This window comes from Cetorhinus maximus, unplaced genomic scaffold, assembly GCF_964194155.1.
Source record: "Cetorhinus maximus unplaced genomic scaffold, sCetMax3.hap1.1 HAP1_SCAFFOLD_798, whole genome shotgun sequence".
Classification (NCBI taxonomy): domain Eukaryota; kingdom Metazoa; phylum Chordata; class Chondrichthyes; order Lamniformes; family Cetorhinidae; genus Cetorhinus; species Cetorhinus maximus.
Genome location: NW_027596740.1, coordinates 17,056 through 40,226, shown reverse-complemented (window position 1 = coordinate 40,226; position 23,171 = coordinate 17,056). Strand labels below are relative to the sequence as shown.

The 23,171-nt window shown below is 48.8% G+C and overlaps 1 protein-coding gene across 1 annotated transcript; it reads left to right on the top strand.

Annotated features, from left to right (window-relative positions):
* Window positions 1-22,418, top strand: bxdc2 (brix domain containing 2). Its single transcript, XM_078535988.1, has 10 exons — window positions 1-218; window positions 1,071-1,182; window positions 4,237-4,280; window positions 4,788-4,858; window positions 8,109-8,158; window positions 9,742-9,815; window positions 9,904-9,954; window positions 17,486-17,587; window positions 19,577-19,705; window positions 21,871-22,418. Exons 1-10 carry the CDS (start codon window positions 78-80, stop codon window positions 22,117-22,119), a joined length of 1,023 nt encoding a protein of 340 aa, XP_078392114.1. The 5' UTR covers window positions 1-77; the 3' UTR covers window positions 22,120-22,418.
* Window positions 22,419-23,171: the final 753 nt, after the last annotated feature.

Genomic DNA, 23,171 nt, shown 5'->3' with positions numbered 1-23,171 from the left:
GGGGGGAGGGCTGAGCGGGGCACATCGGAAGTACCCGGGGGAGGGCTGAGCGGGGGCACACCGGAAGCCGCGGCCTCATGGTGATGGCGGCCAAGCGGCGGGCTGGCGGTGGGGCAGGAGCCGCCAAGCGGCGGCGGATGAGCCGGAGGGAGTCGGCGGGACCGGAGCCTGAAGCTCCCGGGGGCAGAGAGAACATCATCCCCGGCCCCGTGTCCAGGGTAAGCACCAGTTACATTGTTATAGCGCCTGTCACATCCTGAGTGAAATGGAATCCAGTGTATTTACACAGCAAGATCCCAGACAGTGAGGTGAGGTTGACCCAGATCGTCACCAATTCACATTGAGAGGGGATTTGATGGAGATTTTCAGAATCCCGAGGGGTCTGGACAGGGTCAATAGAGAGAAACTGTTCCCATTGGTGGAAGGATCTAGAACCAGAGGCACAGATTGAAGGTGATTAGTAAAAGAAGCAATGGAGACATGAGGAGAAACCCTTTCACACAGCGAGAGGTTAGGATCTGGAACGTAGGTCCTGAGAGTGTGAGGGAGGCCGGATTGTGCAGGGTTACGGGGAGAAGACAAGGGAGTGGCACTGGGTAAATGGCTCCTTCAGAGGGCCAGTGCAGACATGATGGGCCAAATGGGCCTCCTCCTGCCCCTGAACAATTCTACTGACCACAGAGGGCAGATGGGGCCTCAGTTTAACATCTCATCCAAATAACAGCACCTCCAACAGTGCAGCATTCCCTCAGTATTGACCCTCTAACAGTGTGGCGCTCACTCAGTGCTGACCCTGCTCCAAGAGTTCTCAATCTCCGCCTCAGTGAATAACGGAGGGCTGAGTTCAACAGATTTTTTAGATCTACAAGGGGGTCCAGGGTTGTGGGGGGGGCAGATAGGAAAGTGGAGTTAAGGCCACATTCAGGTCAACCATGATTTGTGGAACAGGCTTGAAGGGCTGAATGGCCACTTCCTGTTCCTATTTCTTCTGATTTTATGTTTTTGATGTGAGTTAGAATCTGGTTGAGAAAAACCATAACTGTTCCTGCCTTCAATTACCTTAACCACAGGGCAAATGGAAGAACAAGGAACGCGTTCTTATCTTCTCCTCTCGGGGGATTGATTACAGGGCACGCCATCTGATGCAGGACCTCCGCACACTGATGCCCCACTCGAAACCCGGTAACTGAAGGCATTTCTTCCTTTTAAATTACTGGGATAAGGACTCGCTTTGGGGGGATTTCAAATTGCAACTTTGACTGTTATTTTGGAAACATTTATCTGATGAATTGGACAGGAAGCTGAGTTTAGGGAGGGTTGTAAACGAGCTGGACTTACTTTTCAACATTAAGTTCAAGTTGTTGCTGGAGGGTTAGGGAGTGGTTTTGAGGGGTTTTTATTTGTTCATGGGTTTGATTTCAGGTGTGTTGTCACAGACGAATGACTATTGCTCAAACTATCAAACCCCTGACCAGCGCTTTTCTGACCTTCCTTTCTTTTTATTCATTCACGGGATGTGGGCTTCGCTGGCTGGGCCAGCATTTATTGCCCATCCCTAATTGCCCTTGAGAAGGTGGTGGTGAGCTGCCTTCTTGAACCGCTGCAGTCCATGTGGTGTATGTACACCCACAATGCTGTTAGGGAGGGAGTTCCAGGATTTTGACCCAGTGACAGTGAAGGAACGGAGATATATTTCCAAATCAGGATGGTGAGTGACTTGGAGGGGAACTTCCAGGTGGTGATGTTCCCATGTGTCTGCTGCCCTTGTCCTTCTAGATGGTAGTGGTCGTGGGTTTGGAAGGTGCTGTTGAAGGAGCCTTGGTGAATTCCTGCAGTGCATCTTGTAGATGGTAAACACTGCTGTCACTGTGCGTCGGTAGTGTAGAGAGTGAATGTGGTGCCAATCAAGCGGCTGCTTTGTCCTGGATGGTGTCAAGTTTCTTGAGTGTTGTGGGAGCTGCACTCACCCAGGCAAGTGGGGAGTATTCCATCACACTCCTGACTTGTGCCTTGTAGATGGTGGACAGGCCTTGGGGAGTCAGGAGGTGAGTTACTCGTCGCAGTATTCCCAGCCTCTGACCTGCTCTTGTAGCCACAGTATTTATATGGCTAGTCCAGTTCAGTTTCTGGTCAATGGTAACCCCCAGGCTGTTGATAGTGGGAGATTCAGTGATGGTAATGGCACTGAATGTCAGGAGGCAATGGTTAAATTCTCTCTTGTTGGAGGTGGTCAATGCCTGGCACTTGTGTGGTGAGAATGTTACTTGCCACTTGTCAGTCCAAGTCTGGATATTGTCCAGGTCTTGCTGCATTTGGACATGGACTGCTTCAGCATCTGAGGAGTCGGGAATGGTGCTGAACATTGTGGAATCATCAGCGAACATCCCCACTTCTGACCTTATGATGGAAGGAAGGTCATTGATGAAGCAGCTGAAGATGGTTGGGCCGAGGACACTACCCTGAGGAACTCCTGCAGTGATGTCCTGGAGCTGAGATGACTGACCTCCAACAACCACAACCATCTTCCTTTGCTAAAAGCAAAATACTGCGGATGCTGGAAATCTGAAACAAAAACAAAAATTGCTGGAAAAACTCAGCAGGTCTGACAGCATCTGTGGAGAGGAAGACAGAGTTAACATTTCGAGTCCGTTCTGATCAAAAGTCATATGGACTTGAAATGTTAACTGTATTCCTCCCCACAGATGCTGTCAGACCTACTGAGTTTTTCCAGAGTTTTTTGTTTTTGTTTGATCTTACTTTGTGCTAGGTATAACTCCAACTAGCAGAGAGTTTCCCCCCCTGATTCCCATTGACTCCAGTTTTGCTAGGGCTCCTTGATGCCACACTTGATCAAATGCTGCCTTGATGTCAATGGCAGTCACACTCACCTCACCTTGGGAGTTCAGCTCTTTTGTCCATGTTTGAACCAAGGCTGTAATGAGGTCAGGAGCTGAGTGGCCCTGGCGGAACCCAAACTGGGTGTCGGTGAGTAGGTTATTGCTAAGCAAGTGCTGCTTGATAGCACTGTTGATGATCCCTTCCATTACTTTCCTGATGATGGAGAGTAGACTGATGGGGCGGTAATTGTCCGGGTTGGGTATGTCCTGCTTTTTGTGTACAGGACATACCTGGGCAATTTTCCACATAGCCGGGTAGATGCCAGTGTTGTAGCTGTACTGGAACAGCTTGGCTAGAGGCGCGGCAAGTTCTGGAGCACAAGTCTTCAGTATTAATGCCGGAATGTTGTCAGGGCCCATAGCCTTTGCAGTATCCAGTGCCTTCAGCTGTTACTTGATATCACGTGGAGTGAATCAAATTGGCTGAAGACCGGTACCTGTGATGGTCGTTAGTAATCATGAAACCACTGGATTCACCATCTGGTTCACTAATGTCCTTTAGGGAGGAAATCTGCTGTCCTTACCTGGTTTGGCCTACATGTGACTCCAGACCCACAGCAATGTGGTTGATTCTTAAACACCCTCTGAAATGGCCGAGCCAGACAGTCAGTTGTATCAAACCGATACAGAAAAAATTGCAGCACTGTGGGTGTACCTACACCACATGGACTGCAGCGGTTCAAGAAGGCAGCTCACCACCACCTTCTCAAGGGCAACTAGGGATGGGCAATAAATGCTGGCCTAGCCAGCGAAGCGCAGGCCCCACTAAAGAATGAGAAAATACAGAGTTGTGTCTGTGGAAGAGCTTCTTGGGGGTGGGGTTTCCCCGGTTACGGTGGGGGGGATGGTTTCCCCGGTTATGGGGGGGGTGGTTTCCCCGGTTACGGGGGGGGGTGGTTTCCCCGGTTACGGTGGGGGGGATGGTTTCCCCGGTTACGGTGGGGGGGATGGTTTCCCCGGTTACGGTGGGGGGGGTGGTTTCCCCGGTTACGGTGGGGGGGATGGTTTCCCCGGTTACGGGGGGAGGGGTCTCCCCGGTTACGGAGGGCGTGGGGGGTCTCCCCGGTTACGTGGGGAGGGGTCTCCCCGGTTACGGAGGGGGTGGGCGGTCTCCCCGGTTACTGGGGGGGAGGGGTCTCCCTGGTTACGGAGGGGGTGGGCGGTCTCCCCGGTTACTGGGGGGGAGGGGTCTCCCTGGTTACTGGGGGGGAGGGGTCTCCCCGGTTACTGGGGGAGGGGTCTCCCCGGTTACTGGGGGGGGGCGGAGTCCCAGTGCTGAGCCACCTGGGGTCTCCAAGCCTTTTGTGGAACTAATGAAAGGTCTTTCCTCTAATTCCAGACACCAAAATGGATCGAAAGGACAAGCTGTTTGTTGTTAATGAGGTAAGTTGTGTGCTGGGAACTGCAATATGTGTGTGAATTACATGAAAGAGGCAGAATGCCTGGTCTTCGAATCCCCTGGATGAGCTGGAAGGCGCTGTTCCTGGGATACAGAGAGAGTGGGAGGAGCAGCATTGTGGTTGTTGATTGTGTAAAACTCAAACCCGTTTGCTGTGACACTGGGTCCACACCTTCAGGCTGCTGATAACTTCCTGGCCTTTCGCCAGCACTGAGCTGTCGCATACCTGTCCACAGGTGTGTCCCTACTCCCTGCGGTGAACTATAACCACAGGAGACCCAATAACCACAGGAGACACGGTGATCCCAGGAGGACAGTCTGTCCATGAGGGAGCAGATTGACCATACACACTGGCTCAGTGAATTGGGTCAGATCTCCTGACTCTGGGCAGATGTGCCCCAGCCAAAAAGGCAGTGATGAGACTGTCTATTGGGAACTGGTTTGTGAGCATTGAATCTGAGAACCTGCTATTGTTGATTCTTCCACAACAGATTTGTGAAATGAAGAACTGTAATAAATGTGTGTACTTTGAAGCCAAGAAGAAACAAGATCTGTACATGTGGTGAGTGAGAATCATCGTGTTATTCGAGTGATGGGATCAGGATCTGTGATGTGCTGAGTAAGCTGTGGGGAGGACACAAAGAGGCTGCAAAGAGATATGGACAAATTAAGTGAATGGGTAACAGGGTGGCAGATAGAGTAGAATATGGGCAAGTGGGAGGTGATTCACTTTGGTCAGAAGAATAGAAAAGCCGAATATTTTTGAAAGGTGAGAGACTGGGAAACATTTGCATTCAGAGGGACCTGGGTGTCCTTGTACATAAGTCACAAAAATAATATGCAGGTCCAACAAGCAATCAGGAAGCTAAATGGTTTGTTAGCTTTTTGTTATTCTTTCCTTGGATGTGGGAGTCACTGACTGGACCAGCATTTATTGCCCATCCCTAGTTGCATTCTCCATGGCAACGCCACTTGCCAACCAATCAGCACTCTCTTCACACTGGGTGTAAATTGTTGTTTCCCCCTTATATTGTTACTGCGAGTGTCCTGATGAGTGCAAGACGAAAAGCTTCAACATGTCTCTTTTTTCAGCAACACTCAAGTTCTCTACCACCAAACAGCTATCCCTAATTGCCCTTGAGAAGATGGTGGTGAGCTGCCTTCTTGAACCACTGCAGTCCAAGTGGTGTAGGTACACCCACAGTGCTGTTAGGGAGGAAGTTCCAGGTTTTTTACAAAGGGATTGGAGTATAAGAATAAAGTCTTACTACAATTATACGGGGCATTGGTGAGAGCACAGCTGGAATACCGTGCACGGTTTTGGCTCTTACCTAAGGAAGGATAGACTTGCCTCAGAGAGGGTACAGCAAAGGTTCACTAGATTGGTCCCTGGGATGAGGGGGTTATCCTTGGATGAGGGGCTGAGTAAATTGGGCCGATATTCTCTGGAGTTTAGAAGGATGAGAGGCAATCTCATTGAAACATATGAGACTCTGAAAGGGTTTGATAGAGTGGACACTGAGAGATTGTTTCCACTGGTCTGAGAGTCTAAAACCTGGGGGCACAGTCTCAGGATAAGGGGCTGATCAATTAGGATGGAAATGAGGGGAAATTACTTCACTCTAAACTCTGCAGTCCTGCCTCATCCGGTCGTGAATGGTGGTGGACAATTAAACAACTCACTGGAGGAGGAGGCTCCACAAATATCCCCATCCTCAATGGTGGAGGAGCCCAGCACATCAGTGTAAAAGATAAGGTTGAAGCATTCGCAACAATCTTCAGCCAGAAGTGCCGAGTGGATGATCCATCTCAGCCTCCTCTGGAGGTCCCCAGCATCACAGATGCCAGTCTTCAGCCAATTCAATTCACTCCACATGATAACAAGAAACGGCTGAAGGCACTGGATACTGCAAAGGGTATGGGCCCTGACAATATTCTGGCAATAGTACTGAAGACTTGTGCCCCAGAACTTGCCGCGCCCCTAGCCAAGCTGTTCCAGTACAGCTACAACACTGGCATCTACCCGGCTATGTGGAAAATTGCCCAGGTATGTCCTGTACACAAAAAGCAGGACAAATCCAACCCAGCCAATTACCGCCCCACCAGTCTACTATCCATCATCAGTAAAGTAATGGAAGGGGTCATCAACAGTGCTATCAAGCAGCACTTGCTTAGCAATAACCTGCTCACTGACGCCCAGTTTGGGTTCTGCCAGGGCCACTCAGCTCCTGACCTCATTACAGCCTTAGTTCAAACATGGACAAAAGAGCTGAACTCCCGAGGTGAGGTGAGAGTGACTGCCCTTGACATCAAGGCAACATTTGACCGAGTGTGGCATCCAGGAGCCCTAGCAAAACTAGAGTCAATGGGAATCAGGGGGAAAACTCTCTGCTGGTTGGAGTCATACCGAGCACAAAGGAAGACGGTTGTGGTTGTTGGAGGTCAGTCATTTCAGCTCCAGGACATCACTGCAGGAGTTCCTCAAGGTAGTGTCCTCGGCCCAACCATCTTCACCTGCTTCACCAATGACCTTGATTCCATCATAAGGTCAGAAGTGGGGATGTTCGCTGATGATTCCACAATGTTCAGCACCATTAGCGACGACTCAGATACTGAAGCAGTCCATGTCCAAATGCAGCAAGACCTGGACAATATCCAGGCTTGGGCTGACAAGTAGCAACTAACGTTCACACCACACAAGTGCCAGGCAATGACCATCTCCAACAAGAGTGAATCCAACCATCGCCCCTTGATGTTTAATAGCATTATCGTTACTGAATGCCCCACTATTAACATCCTGGGGGTTACCATTGACCTGAAACTGAACTGGACTAGCCATATAAATACTGTGGCTACAAGAGCAGGTCAGAGGCTAGGAATCCTGCAGCAAGTATCTCACCTCCTGACTCCTCAAAGCCTGTCCACCATCTACAAGGCACAAGTCAGGAGTGTGATGGAATACTCCCCACTTGCCTGGATGAGTGCAGCTCCCACAACACTCAAGAAGCTTGACACCATCCAGGACAAAGCAGCCGCTTGATTGGCACCACATCCACAAACATTCACTCCCTCCACCACCGATGCACAGTAGCAGCAGTGTGTACCATCTACAAGATGCACTGCAGGAATTCACCAAGGCTCCTTAGACAGCACCTTCCAAACCCACGACCGCTACCATCTAGAAGGACAAGGGCAGCAGATAGATGGGAACACCACCACCTGGAAGTTCCCCTCCAAGTCACTCACCACCCTGACTTGGAAATATATCGCCGTTCCTTCACTGTCACTGGGTCAAAATCCTGGAACTCCCTTCCTAACAGCACTGTGGGTGTACCTACACCACATGGACTGCAGCGGTTCAAGAAGGCAGCTCACCACCACCTTCTCAAGGGCAATTAGGGATGGGCAATAAATGCTGGCTCAGCCAGTGAAGCCCACATCCCGAGAATGAATAAAGGAAATGGTCAATTCCTGCTCTTATTCCTTATGTTGAAAGCTGGGTTTGGGGGAGGGTTAAACCTGGTTCACGGGGCTAAGCCAACCCTACCTGTTACCCTCCACATAAACCACAGTCAGGGCTTTTGGGAGAGTGTGGGGGCAGAGTTGGGGTGGGGGGGAGAGGGGGAGTAAGAGGAGGTAGAGTTGAGTGGAGGGGGTGGGGATTGAGGGGAGGAGGCGGAGTTGTTGTGGGGTGGGGTACAGGGCCTATGTAGACACGTTGTGTCGAGTCTGTACCTGTTCGGTTTGGGCAGTTTTTGATCTGAATGAAACAGCAGCTTCGAAATGATGCAAACGTTTTCTGTGTGTTTCAGGATCTCAAATGTACCACATGGACCATCTGCCAAATTTTTAATACAAAACAGTAAGTTTGCTGTTGTCTCTGGTTAGTGGGTTTAAAGTGTTTAAATGTTTCACTGCCCTGGGGAGGGATACTCAGGCTGCGGGCTGATATCTCAGGGTTAGTGACTATATTCCCAAGCTGCGTATGGCACTAACTCTGGCCCCAGGTACATCTCTCTTCAATGACAGGAGTCGGCAACCTTTGTCCCACATTGATGGAAGGGAATGTGACTTAGAGCTGAATTGTTGGTGGCTACAGATTTTCATCCCAAATTCCCACTGTGTGTGTGTGTGTTTGGAGGTGTCGACACTCCTCAGTGTGTGTGTGTGTGTTTGGAGGTGTCGTCACCCCTCAGTGTGTGTGTGTGTGTTTGGAGGTGTCGTCACTCCTCAGTGTGTGAGTGTTTGGAGGTGTCGTCACTCCTCAGTGTGTGTGTGTGTTTGGCGGTGTCGACACTCCTCTGTGTGTGTGTGTGTGTGTTTGGAGGTGTCGTCACTCCTCAGTGTGTGAGTGTTTGGAGGTGTCGTCACTCCTCAGTGTGTGTGTGTTTGGAGGTGTCGTCACTCCTCAGTGTGTGTGTGTTTGGAGGTGTCGACACTCCTCAGTGTGTGTGTTTGGCGGTGTCGTCACTCCTCGGTGTGTGTGTGTTTGGCGGTGTCGACACTCCTCAGTGTGTGTGTGTTTGGAGGTGTCGACAGCTCCTTTTCATTTGAGGTGATTGAGGTCAGTGAGGAAATGAGTTGCCTCAATGTGAGGGAGGGTGCTGATTGAGTCCAGAGGAGTTTGTTCAGGATAACTGTCTCAGGAAATGTATCACTAACCAGAGAATACAGATATCATTAGTAAAAAGGTCAGGGTGGATGAGGAGGATTTTATGATCCTGTTTGTTGTAATCCTGAATGTGTTTCCTTCAATGGTGCGGACGCAGAATGAATGAGGACATTTTAAAAAATACTTTACCCGCTGGTCTGTCGGGAAAGAGGAGGGCAGTGCAATTAATTGGAAAGCTCTTTCAAAGTGCTAGCACAGGCATGATGGCCTGAATGGCCTCCTCCCACCCTGTGATCGTGTTAGTACAGTCACCAGTCACAACAGGAGTTGATATCCTGAGTTGAGGCAGATCTCACTGTGACCCCTGGAGCCTGGGATTCTGGCTGGTATCCAGTCTCAGTGATTCCCCTCGTCTGGGTGTCAGAGTTACCATGTCCGATGGTGCATTGACTCCCTGCTGAAGACAGCTTTGAATCTCCTGTGATGATCACAGGCTCAGAGTACAATGAACATATGTGACCTGTGGCTCCTTAACATGTCTCTTTTCTGTCTCTCTCTCTCTCTCTCTCTCTCTCTCTCTCTCACTCTCTGTCCCACGTTCACTCTCTCTCCCTTCTTGCGCTCTCCCCCTGTGTATTCGCTGGCGCACTCTCTCCCTCACCTACATCCCCTGGGCTATCCTTATGCTCTCCCTGGTCTCCTATCCCACTGCCCTCTCCCTCCTGCTCTCCCTTTTGCTCACCCCCTCTCCCCTCCCACACCCCATTCTCCCCAATGTCCTCTCTCTTTCCCCCCTCCTCCCCTTGCTCTCTCTCCCTTGGTTTTTCTTGTAGTTCACACCCTGGATGAGTTGAAGATGACTGGAAACTGTTTGAAAGGTTCGAGGCCGCTGCTGTCCTTTGACCCGGTGAGGAAGCTGCTATTCTTCAATCTTTGTCATATTTCTCCTGGAGGCTGCATGTTTAACAGTTGTTTTCTCTTTCTCTTCTCAATAGACATTTGATAAAGAACCTCATTACAGTGTCCTCAAGGAACTCTTTATCCAGGTGAGTTTGTGTTTACCCTGTCTCTGATCTCGAGCACACGGAGGGAATTAGGGAGACACAGTCTGACCAACCCCTTTCCCCCGATAACACAGACCTACAGCACCTGCTCCAGCCAGTTTGTGCCCCTTGCTCAGCTCGCTCTGCCAGTGCGCTGCTCCAGCTCACTCTGCCAGTGCGCTGCTCCAGCTCGCTCTGCCAGTGCGCTGCTCCAGCTCGCTCTGCCAGTGCGCTGCTCCAGCTCGCTCTGCCAGTGCGCTGCTCCAGCTCGCTCTGCCAGTGCGCTGCTCCAGCTCGCTCTGCCAGTGCGCTGCTCCAGCTCGCTCTGCCAGTGCGCTGCTCCAGCTCGCTCTGCCAGTGCGCTGCTCCAGCTCGCTCTGCCAGTGCGCTGCTCCAGCTCGCTCTGCCAGTGCGCTGCTCCAGCTCGCTCTGCCAGTGCGCTGCTCCAACTCGCTCTGCCAGCGCGCTGCTCCAACTCGCTCTGCCAGCGCGCTGCCCCAGCTCGCTCTGCCAGTTCGCTAATCCAGCTCGCTCTGCCAGTTCGCTGCTCCAGCTCGCTCTGCCAGTGCGTTGCTCCAGCTCGCTCTGCCAGTGCGCTGCTCCAGCTCGCTCTGCCAGTGCGCTGCTCCAGCTCGCTCTGCCAGTGCGCTGCTCCAGCTCGCCCTGCCAGTGCGCTGCCCCAGCTCGCTCTGCCAGTGCGCTACTCCAGCTCGCTCTGCCAGTGCGCTGCTCCAGCTCGCTCTGCCAGTTCGCTGCTCCAGCTCGCTCTGCCAGTGCGCTGCTCCAGCTCGCTCTGCCAGTGCGCTGCTCCAGCTCGCTCTGCCAGTGCGCTGCTCCAGCTCGCTCTGCCAGTGCGCTGCCCCAGCTTGCTCTGCCCGTGCGCTGCCCCAGCTCGCTCTGCCCGTGCGCTGCCCCAGCTCGCTCTGCCCGTGCGCTGCCCCAGCTCGCTCTGCCAGTGCGCTGCCCCAGCTCGCTCTGCCAGTGCGCTGCTCCAGCTCGCTCTGCCAGTGCGCTGCCCCAGCTCGCTCTGCCAGTGCGCTGCTCCAGCTCGCTCGGGAAGGGAGATCTTACAGTGTCTAGGAGTGAAAGAAACACCCAAATCCTGAGAGAGAATTCTGACCTCTTCCTTCCAAACTGCTTCTTGACAGAAGTGCAAGTCACTCTTGCCATCTGCGAAAGTTGGGCCCAACCTTTTGCACCTGGAATTCAGGGTCACTGTTTAAAAATAAGAGGTCACTCGTTTAAGTTGGGGATGAGATTTTTTTTCTCTGAGTGTTTTGAATCTTTGGAACTCTCTCCCTGAAAAGCCGGTAGAAGGAGAGTCTTTGAATATTTTTAAGGCAGAAGTGGATAGGTTCTTGATTAACAAGGGGGTGAAAGGTTATCGGGGGGAGGTTACATTCAGAACATCCGAAACCTTATTGAATGGCGGAGCAGACTCGAATGGCTGAGTGGCCGACTCCTGCTCCCAGTTCATATGATCTGTAATCAGTGTACACTGTTACAGTCACACATCGATCTGTAATCAGTGTACACTGTTACAGTCACACATCGATCTGTAATCAGTGTACACTGTTACAGGCACACATCGATCTGTAATCAGTGTACACTGTTACAGTCACACATCGATCTGTAATCAGTGTACACTGTTACAGTCACACATCGATCTGTAATCAGTGTACACTGTTACAGTCACACATCGATCTGTAATCAGTGTACACTGTTACAGTCACACATCGATCTGTAATCAGTGTACACTGTTACAGTCACACATCGATCTGTAATCAGTGTACACTGTTACAGTCACACATCGATCTGTAATCAGTGTACACTGTTACAGTCACACATCGATCTGTAATCAGTGTACACTGTTACAGTCACACATCGATCTGTAATCAGTGTACACTGTTACAGTCACACATCGATCTGTAATCAGTGTACACTGTTACAGGCACACATCGATCTGTAATCAGTGTACACTGTTACAGTCACACATCGATCTGTAATCAGTGTACACTGTTACAGTCACACATCGATCTGTAATCAGTGTACACTGTTACAGTCACACATCGATCTGTAATCAGTGTACACTGTTACAGTCACACATCGATCTGTAATCAGTGTACACTGTTACAGTCACACATCGATCTGTAATCAGTGTACACTGTTACAGTCACACATCGATCTGTAATCAGTGTACACTGTTACAGTCACACATCGATCTGTAATCAGTGTACACTGTTACAGTCACACATCGATCTGTAATCAGTGTACACTGTTAGTCACACATCGATCTAATCAGTGTACACTGTTACAGTCACACATCGATCTAATCAGTGTACACTGTTACAGTCACACATCGATCCAATCAGTGTACACTGTTACAGTCACGCATCGATCCAATCAGTGTACACTGTTACAGTCACACATCGATCTAATCAGTGTACACTGTTACAGTCACACATCGATCTAATCAGTGTGCACTGTTACAGTCACACATCGATCTAATCAGTGTACTGTTACAGTCACACATCGATCTAATCAGTGTACTGTTACAGTCACACATCGATCTACTCAGTGTACACTGTTACAGTCACACATCGATCTAATCAGTGTACACTGTTACAGTCACACATCGATCTAATCAGTGTACACTGTTACAGTCACACATCAATCTGTAATCAGTGTACACTGTTACAGTCACACATCGATCTGTAATCAGTGTACACTGTTACAGTCACACATCGATCTGTAATCAGTGTACACTGTTACAGTCACACATCGATCTGTAATCAGTGTACACTGTTACAGGCACACATCGATCTGTAATCAGTGTACACTGTTACAGTCACACATCGATCTGTAATCAGTGTACACTGTTACAGTCACACATCGATCTGTAATCAGTGTACGCTGTTACAGTCACACATCGATCTGTAATCAGTGTACGCTGTTACAGTCACACATCGATCTGTAATCAGTGTACACTGTTACAGTCACACATCGATCTGTAATCAGTGTACACTGTTACAGTCACACATCGATCTGTAATCAGTGTACACTGTTACAGTCACACATCGATCTAATCAGTGTACACTTACAGTCACACATCGATCTAATCAGTGTACACTGTTACAGTCACACATCGATCTGTAATCAGTGTACACTGTTACAGTCACACATCGATCTGTAATCAGTGTACACCGTTACAATCACACATCGATCTGTAATCAGTGTACACTGTTACAGTAACACATCGATCTGTAATCAGTGTAAACTGTTACAGTCACACATCAATCTAATCAGTGTACACTGTTACAGTCACACATCAATCTGTAATCAGTGTACACTGTTAGTCACACATCGATCTAATCAGTGTACACTGTTACAGTCACACATCGATCTAATCAGTGTACACTGTTACAGTCACACATCGATCCAATCAGTGTACACTGTTACAGTCACACATCGATCCAATCAGTGTACACTGTTACAGTCACACATCGATCTAATCAGTGTGCACTGTTACAGTCACACATCGATCTAATCAGTGTACTGTTGCAGTCACACATCGATCTAATCAGTGTACACTGTTACAGTCACACATTGATCTGTAATCAGTGTACACTGTTACAGTCACACATCGATCTAATCACTGTACACTGTTACAGTCACACATCGATCTGTAATCAGTGTACACTGTTACAATCACACATCAATCTGTAATCAGTGTACACTGTTACAGTCACACATCGATCTAATCAGTGTACACTGTTACAGTCACACATCGATCTAATCAGTGTACACTGTTACAGTCACACATCGATCTGTAATCAGTGTACACTGTTACAGTCACACATCGATCTAATCAGTGTACACTGTTACAGTCACACATCGATCTAATCAGTGTACACTGTTACAGTCACACATCGATCTGTAATCAGTGTACACTGTTACAGTCACACATTGATCTAATCAGTGTACACTGTTACAGTCACACATCGATCTAATCAGTGTACACTGTTACAGTCACACATCGATCTGTAATCAGTGTACACTGTTACAGTCACACATCGATCTGTAATCAGTGTACACTGTTACAGTCACACATCAATCTGTAATCAGTGTACACTGTTACAGTCACACATCAATCTGTAATCAGTGTACACTGTTACCATAGAACACTACAGCACAGAAAACAGGCCCTTTGCCCCTTCTAGTCTGTGCCGAAATATTATTCCGCTAGTCCCATTGACCTGCACCTAGTCCATAACCCTCCAGACCTCTCCCATCCATGTATCTATCTAATTTATTCTTAAAACTTAAGAGTGAGCCCGCATTTACCACGTCAGATGGTAGCTCGTTCCACACTCTCACCACTCTCTGAGTGAAGAAGTTCCCCCTAATGTTCCCCCTAAACCTTTCCCCTTTCACCCTAAAGCCATGTCCTCTCGTGTTTATTTCTCCTAATCTAAGTGGAAAGAGCCTACTCGCATTTACTCTGTCTATACCCCTCATAATTTTGTAAACTTCTACCAAATCTCCCCTCATTCTTCTACGCTCCAAGGAATAAAGTCCTAACCTGTTTAATCTTTCCCTGTAACTCAACTCCTTAAGACCCGGCAACATCCTAGTAAATCTTCTCTGCACTCTCTCAATCTTACTGATATCCTTCCTGTAATTAGGTGACCAGAACTGCACACAATACTCCAAAGTTGGCCTCACCAATGTCTTATACAACCTCACCATAACATCCCAATTCCTATGCTCAATACTTTGATTTATGAAGGCCAGTATGCCAAAAGCTTTCTTTACAACCCTGTCTACCTGTGACGCCACTTTCAAGGAATTATGTATCTGAACTCCCAGATCCCTTTGTTCCTCCACACTCCTCAGTGCCCTACCATTTACTGTGTATGTCCTACCTTGGTTTGTCCTTCCAAAATGCAACACCTCACAGTTTTCCGCATTAAATTCCATCTGCCATTTTCTGGCCCATTTTTCCAGTTGGTCCAGATCTCTCTGCAAGCTTTGAAAGCCTTCCTCGCTGTCCACAACGCCTCCAATCTTAGTGTCATCAGCAAACTTGCTGATCCAATTCACCGCATTATCATCCAAATCATTGATATAGACAACAAACAACAATGGTCCCAGTACAGATCCCTGAGTCACAGACTTCCAGTCTGAGAAGCAATCATTCACTACCACTCTCTGTCTTCTCCCACACAGCCAATTTCGAATCCAGTTTACAACCTCTCCATGGATACCAAGTGTCTGAACCTTCTGAACTAACCTCCCATGTGGGACCTTGTCAAAGGCCTTACTAAAGTCCATATAGACAACATCCACAGCCTTTCCTTCATCTACTTTCTTGGTAACCTCCTCGAAAAACTCTACAAGGTTCGTTAAACACGACCTACCACGCACAAAGCCATGCTGACAATCCTTAATCAGCCCTTGGCTGTCCAAATAATTATATATCCGATCTCTCAGAACACCTTCCAATAATTTACCTACTACTGACGTCAGGCTCACTGGCCTGTAATTACCTGGTTTACTTTTGGAGCCTTTTTTAAACAACGGAACAACATGAGCTACCCTCCAATCCTCCGGCACCTCACCCGTGGCTCAGGACATTTTAAATATTTCTGCCAGGGCCCCTGCAATTTCTACACTAGTCTCCCTCAAGGTCCGAGGGAATATCATGTCAGGCCCGGGGGATTTATCTACCTTTATTCGCTGTAAGGCAGCAAGCACCTCCTCCTCTTTAATCTCTATATGTTCCATGAAACTACTGCTTGTTTCCCTTCCTTCCTTATACACTATGCCAGTTTCCTGAGTAAATACTGTTGCAAAAAAACTGTTTAAGATCTCCCCCATCTCGTGAGGCTCCACACATAGATGACCACTCTGATCTTCAAGGGGACCAATTGTGTCCCTTACTATCCTTTTTACTCTTAATATACTTGTAGAAACTCTTCAGGTTTACCTTCACATTATCTGCCAAAGCAACCTCATGTCTTCTTTTTGCCTTCCTGATTTCCTTTTTTAGTATTTTCTTACATTTTCTATACTCTACAAGTACCTCATTTGCTTCTTGTTGCCTATACCTGCTATATACCTCTCTCTTTTTCTTAACCAGATCATCAATACAGTCACACATCAATCTGTAATCAGTGTACACTGTTACAGTCACACATCGATCTGTAATCAGTGTACACTGTTACAGTCACACATCGATCTGTAATCAGTGTACACTGTTACAGTCACACATCGATCTATAATCAATGTACACTGTTACAGTCACACATCAATCTGTAATCAGTGTACACTGTTACTGTCTCAGATCGATCTGTAATCAGTGTACACTTAGTCACACATCGATCTGTAATCAGTGTACACTGTTACAGTCACACATCGATCTGTAATCAGTGTACACTGTTACAGTCACACATCGATCTGTAATCAGTGTACACTGTTACAGTCACACATTGATCTATAATCAGTGTACACTGTTACAGTCACACATCGATCTATAATCAATGTACACTGTTGCAGTCACACATCAATCTGTAATCAGTGTCTGCTGTTGTTGCCCAACCCTTGTTGCCCTTGAGAAGGTGGTGGTGAGCTGCCTTCTTGAACCGCTGCAGTCCATGTGGTGTAGGTACACCCACAGTGCTGTTAGGGAGGGAGCTCCAGGATTTTGACCCAGTGACAGGGAAGGAACGGCGATATATTTCCTCATTGTATATCTATTTCTAGACCACTAGATTTTTTTTTTCGGGGAGAAGACTCAGCTGTACAAAGCCCTGTTAGACCCACACCTGGAGTTACTGGGAGCAGCTCTGGGCCCCACACTTTAGGAAGGAGATATTGATCTTTGGGACAGTGCAGCGTAGATTTACCAGAATGGTGGGACTCCAAGGGCTACATTACTAGGAGAGATTACACAAACTCAGGCTGTATTCTCCGGAATTTAGACTGAGGGGTAATATTATTGAAGCTTTCAAAATATCAAGGGGAACTGATAGGGTCGAAGGGGAGAAACTATTCCCACTGTTTGGGGAGTCTGGAACTAGGGGGCAGAGTTTAAAAATGAGAGCCAGAGTTTTCAGGAGTGAAATTAGGAAACACTTCCACACACAAAGGGTGGGAGAAGTTTGGAACTCTAAAGGTATTAAGGGAAATGGGACAAAGGAGGGTATAAGGAGTTAGGTCACAGATCAGCCGTGATCTCATTGAATGGGAGAACAGGCTCGAGGGGCTAAATGGCCTCCTGCTGTTCCTAAGTCAGGATGGTGAGTGACTTGGAGGGGAACTTCCAGGTGGTGGTGTTCCCATCTATCTGCTGCCCTTGGTCCTTCTAGATGGTAGTGGTTGTGGGTTTGGAAGGTGCTGTGGAAGAAGCCTTGGCAAAGAACACAATACAGGAGAGGTAGAGTTTGTCAAACTGTTTCAGTGTGATACCCAAAGGACCGTGTGTTACTGTTCCCCTGTCCAGTCTGGTTTGGTATAACCCTTTCTCTTGCAGATCTTTTCAACGCCTCACTACCACCCGAAGAGTCAGCCCTTTGTTGATCACATCTTCACATTCACCATCACCGACAACAGGATCTGGTTCAGGAACTATCAGGTCAGTTCGAAGCTGTTTTTGAAATCCTGTAAGCCTGCAGTTATGAAGGCAGGAGGAGGCTTCACCTCACTGCAGTTTGGTGTGAGCTGGGGGGTTGTTGAACCTTGTCCCAGGTAGAGGGGCTGTGGGGGAGTCACTCTGGCAGTCTCTCCCAGGATATTTTGAGTAATTGAATCATCAAAGACCTGGGTTCAGCCTCACTGCTGGCTAGTCTTGTGACAGGGAGGCGCAGGATGATAACACCTCCTCCCTGCCTATTGGGGCACTGCTTCCACACTGGGGCTGTTTGTAGGGGGTGGTAGACAGTGATTGGAATGAGATGCTTGCGGTTCACAATTGGGCTGGTGTATGGACCTTTTGAGGAGGGGTTGAGTCGGTTGGGCCTGTACTCACTGGAGTTTAGAAGAATGAGAGGCGACCTTGAAAAATATAAGATTCTTGGGGGGTTTGACAGGGTAGATGCTGAGAGGTTGTTTCCCATGTGGGAGAGTCTGGGACCAGAGGCCATAATCTCAGAGTAAGGGGGCGCCCATTTAAGACAGAGATGAGGAGGAATTTCTTCTCTCAGAGGCTAGTCAATCTGTAGAATTCTTTACCGCAAAGGGCTGTAGAGGCTGGGTCATTAAGTCTATTCAAGGCTGAGATAGAAAGATTTTTAATCAGTAAGGGGATCAAGGGCTCTGGGGAAAAGGCAGGAAAGTGGAGTTGAGGATTATCAGATCAGCCATGGGCAGCAAATGCTGGTCTAGCCAGTAAATGCTGGTCTAGTCAGTAAATGCTGGTCTAGCCAGTAAATGCTGGTCTAGCCAGTAAATGCTGGTCTAGTCAGTAAATGCTGGTCTAGTCAGTAAATGCTGGTCTGGCTAGTAAATGCTGGTCTAGCCAGTAAATGCTGGTCTAGTCAGTAAATGCTGGTCTGGCTAGTAAATGCTGGTCTAGCCAGTAAATGCTGGTCTAGTCAGTAAATGCTGGTCTGGCCAGTAAATGCTGGTCTAGCCAGTAAATGCTGGTCTAGTCAGTAAATGCTGGTCTAGCCAGTAAATGCTGGTCTAGCCAGTAAATGCTGGTCTGGCTAGTAAATGCTGGTCTAGCCAGTAAATGCTGGTCTAGCCAGTAAATGCTGGTCTAGCCAGTAAATGCTGGTCTAGCCAGTAAATGCTGGTCTGGCTAGTAAATGCTGGTCTAGCCAGTAAATGCTGGTCTAGCCAGTAAATGCTGGTCTAGCCAGTAAATGCTGGTCTAGCCAGTAAATGCTGGTCTAGCCAGTAAATGCTGGTCTGGCTAGTAAATGCTGGTCTAGCCAGTAAATGCTGGTCTAGCCAGTAAATGCTGGTCTAGCCAGTAAATGCTGGTCTAGCCAGTAAATGCTGGTCTAGCCAGTAAATGCTGGTCTAGCCAGTAAATGCTGGTCTAGCCAGTAAATGCTGGTCTAGCCAGTAAATGCTGGTCTAGCCAGTAAATGCTGGTCTAGCCAGCGACACCCACATCCCGTGAAAGAATAAAAAAAGATCGCCCAAGTCTTCTAACCTGGACAATACAAACCTAGTCTCGGCAAAATACTGCTGATGCTGGAAACCTGAAATAAAAACAGAAAATGCTGGGAATACTCAGGTAAGGCAGCAGCAGTGGAGAGAGAAACAGAGTTAACCTTTCAGGTTAATGACTCTGCATCCTCAGAATGTAACCCTTTACCCCCAGTATCATTCTGTTGTGTCCACTCCCCAGCATGGGCCCAGACTTCAGGCTTTATCTCAGCTCATGCTTTTATCACTGTCGAGTTTTACAGAATCCTTACAGTGCAGAAGGAGGCCACTTGGCCCATCCTGCCTGCTCCGTCTCTCCGAATGAACAACTCACCTAGTGTCAGCCCCCCAGCCTTCTCCCTGTAACCCTGCACCACCTTCCTTTTCAAGTAACAGTCCAATTCCCTTTGAACTACCTCCCTTTTTAATCAGCTTCTCTGACTTGATTTCCTTTTGTCTCTTACAGATTATCGAAGAGGATGGAGCTCTGGTTGAAATTGGACCACGTTTTGTTCTAAACCTTATTAAGATTTTCCAGGGCAGTTTCGGGGGTCCGACACTCTATGAAAATCCCACCTATCGGTCTCCAAACATGGTAAGAGGGACCTCCCAACCCACTACAGGGAGAAATGTCTGACTCAGCCCAACTAAAACAAGCAAGGCTGCAGGGGAACTCTGAATCCTAGGAAATAGGAGCAGGAGTAGGCCATTCGGCCCATCAATCCTGCTGTTCCATCCTTCCTGCATCTACCGTCTTGAGCCCTGTAAGAATTTTGTAAGTTTCAATGAGGTCACCGCTCATTCTTTGAAATTCTAGAGAATACAGGCCCAGTCTCCTCAATCTCTCCTCATACGACAATCCCTCCATCCCAGGAATCAGTCTGGTGAACCTCTGCTCCACTTCCTCTCTGGTAACCGTATCTTTCCTAAGTTAAAGAGACCAAAACTGTACATAATACTCCAGGTGCAGTCTCACCAAGGCTCTGTACAATTGCAGCAAGACATCTTTACTCCTGCACTCAAATCCCCTCGTGATGAAGGCCAACACACCATTTACCTTCCTAATTGCTTGCTGTACCTGTGTGTTAGCTTTCAGTGACTCATGAACAAGGACACCCAGGTCCTTTTGGACACCAACACTTCCCAACCTCTCACCATTTAAGAAATACTCTGCCTTTCTGTTTTTTCTACCAAAGTGGATAACTTCACACTTATTCACGTTGTATTCCATCTGCCATGTTCTTGCCCATTCACTTAGCCTGTCCAAATCCTCTCAAAGCTCACATTTCTATAGAGCAACCAGCATCACAGAGCCCAGACAACCAGAGCATTTCCTATCCTAATTTACTCACTGCAAGGTCCCACAAACTGCAGTGAGTTAATACCAACTTCGTGATGTTGGTTAAGGGGTAGATGATAGCCAGAGAACAGGAAGAATCCCGCTGCCCTTCGAATAGTGCCATGGGATCCTTTACATCCACCTAAGAGGCAGACAAGGCCTGGGTGTGCCTCAACTTAAAGACAACACCGCCAATAATGCAGCACTCCCTCGGTACCAAACCTCCAACAGTGCAGCACCTGCTCAGTACTGACCCTCTGACAGTGCAGCACCCCCTCAGTACTGACCCTCTGACAGTGCAGCACTCCCTCAGTACTGACCCTCCGACAGTGCAGCACTCCCTCAGTACTGACCCTCCGACAGTGCAGCGCTCCCTCAGTACTGACCCTCCGACAGTGCAGCGCTCCCTCAGTACTGACCCTCCGACAGTGCAGCGCTCCCTCAGTACTGACCCTCCGACAGCGCAGCACTCCCTCAGTACTGACCCTCCGACAGTGCAGCACTCCCTCAGTACTGACCCTCCGACAGTGCAGCACTCCCTCAGCACTGACCCTCCGACAGTGCAGCACTCCCTCAGTACTGACCCTCCGACAGTGCAGCACTCCCTCAGCACTGACCTTCCGACAGTGCAGCACTCCCTCAGTACTGACCCTCTGAAGCGCAGCACCCCCTCAGTACTGACCCTCCGACAGTGCAGCACTCCCTCAGTACTGACCCTCTGACAGTGCAGCACTCCCTCAGTACTGACCCTCTGACAGTGCAGCACTCCCTCAGTACTGACCCTCTGAAGCGCAACACTCCCTCAGTACTGACCCTCTGACAGTGCAGCACTCCCTCAGTACTGACCCTCCGACAGTGCAGCACTCCCTCAGTACTGACCCTCTGACAGTGCAGCACCCCCTCAGTACTGACCCTCCGACAGTGCAGCACTCCCTCAGTACTGACCCTCTGACAGTGCAGCACTCCCTCAGTACTGACCCTCTGACAGTGCAGCACCCAACTCGTACTGTTCCTCCACTCTGTAGATTTTTGGACTGAGGGAGTTGAGGGATATGGGGATGGTGTGTGAAAGTGGAGTTGAGGCCCACGATTAGCCTTGATTGTATTGAATGACAGAGCAAGCTCAATGGGCTGAATGGCCTACTGCTGTTTCTTGTGTACGTGCACTTTTTCCGAATTGTTACGTGATGAATGTGAGCGAGTGTTTTATCAGGTCCTCTCGTTCTGGGTTCCAATTCTCCCTGCTCTGTCCTGGGATCTGACTCTGATTGTTCTCCCTCTTCCCTGGGTTCTCTCCCCCACCCCCCAGCCCCCCTCTCTCTGTTTCTGGGTTGTAACTCTCTCTCTCTCTCTCTCTGGGTTCTAACTCACTGCTCTCCCTGTTTTCTGGTTCTAACTTTCACTCCTGTGTCTGTCTGTAGCACCGACGGATTTTGCGGATAGCTGCTGCTGATCGCTTTCTGGAGAAACATCAGATGAAGGAGTTCCAGCGCATCCAGCAGACCGAGGAGCGTTTGACTTTACCCGAGGACCCCACTCAAGCAGTTTTTGATACGCCAGCTGATGAGAAATCATCCCTCAGCCAACTAGAACCTCCTCCAGAGCAACCCAGAAATCCAAACAGGAAAAAGAGGCCGTTCAAACGTCAAAGAATGAAACTGCGAAGATAGACGGACAGTCCATCCAGACTGGAATCACCCACTGGCAAAATTCCCATCCGAACCACCAGGGAATCGAAAAGTCCAGGAGCACCTGGCAGTTGCCTCCAATCTGATAGCACAACGACTGCATGGGAAATAAACATTAGCAAGTTCCTGAATCCCCTGTCAAACTGCAGAATCCCAGGTCAACTGCTATACTGGGAGGGGACTATGGGATGTGGTGGCAATAAAAGATTAATCAATTTAAAAAATATGTTTTAAAATTTTTTGACACATTCTTGATGCTGCAGTAAAATTGTTTCCTCGTTTTCCTGCCTGGTTATTTGTGTATTTGTCTCTCAGATTTGGGGGTTTGCAGATGGAGATGGACTGTCTCTCCCTGCACCCAGACTGGGCTTTTACCTGGTGATGGGGTCACAGGGAAGGGGGTGAGAGAGGGGAGAAAGGGGGGGTGGGGGGTGGTAAAGTGGGTGGGGGGGTAATGGGGGGGGTAAAGAGGGTGAGAGGGAGGGGAAAGGGGGTGAGAGAGGAGGGGGGGTGGGTTGCTGCCCCCTGGGCTGTGATGGTGAGAGGCTGGGGCCAGGGGATGGGGTGCAGAGGAGATTCACCAGGATGTTGCCTGGGATGAAACATTTAAGCTATGAAGAGAGGTTGGATAGACTTGGGTTGTTTTCGTTGGAGCAGAGAAGACTGAGGGGCGACCTGATCGAGGTGTACAAGATTATGAGGGGCATGGACAGGATGGATAGGGACCAGCTGTTCCCCTTAGTTGAAGGGTCAGTCACAAGGAGACATAAGTTCAAAGTGAGGGGCAGGAGATTTAGGGGGGATGTGAGGAAAAACTTTTTTACCCAGAGGGTGGTGACGGTCTGGAATGTGCTGCCTGGGAGGGTGGTGGAGGCGGGTTACCTCACATCCTTTAAAAAGTACCTGGATGAGCACTTGGCACGTCATAACATTCAAGGCTATGGGCCAAGTGCTGGTAAATGGGATTAGGTAGGTAGGTCAGGTGTTTCTCACGTGTTGGTGCAGACTCGATGGGCCGAAGGGTGTCAGTCTAA

Excerpts from the sequence above, each read along its gene's own strand:
- bxdc2 (XM_078535988.1), top strand. The coding sequence starts at position 78 with ATGGTGATGGCGGCCAAGCGGCGGGCTGGCGGTGGGGCAGGAGCCGCC. Across the intron at positions 8,159-9,741 it reads CAAATTTTTAATACAAAACA|TTCACACCCTGGATGAGTTG; the intron begins GTAAGTTTGCTG and ends TTTTTCTTGTAG. Across the intron at positions 17,588-19,576 it reads TCTGGTTCAGGAACTATCAG|ATTATCGAAGAGGATGGAGC; the intron begins GTCAGTTCGAAG and ends TGTCTCTTACAG.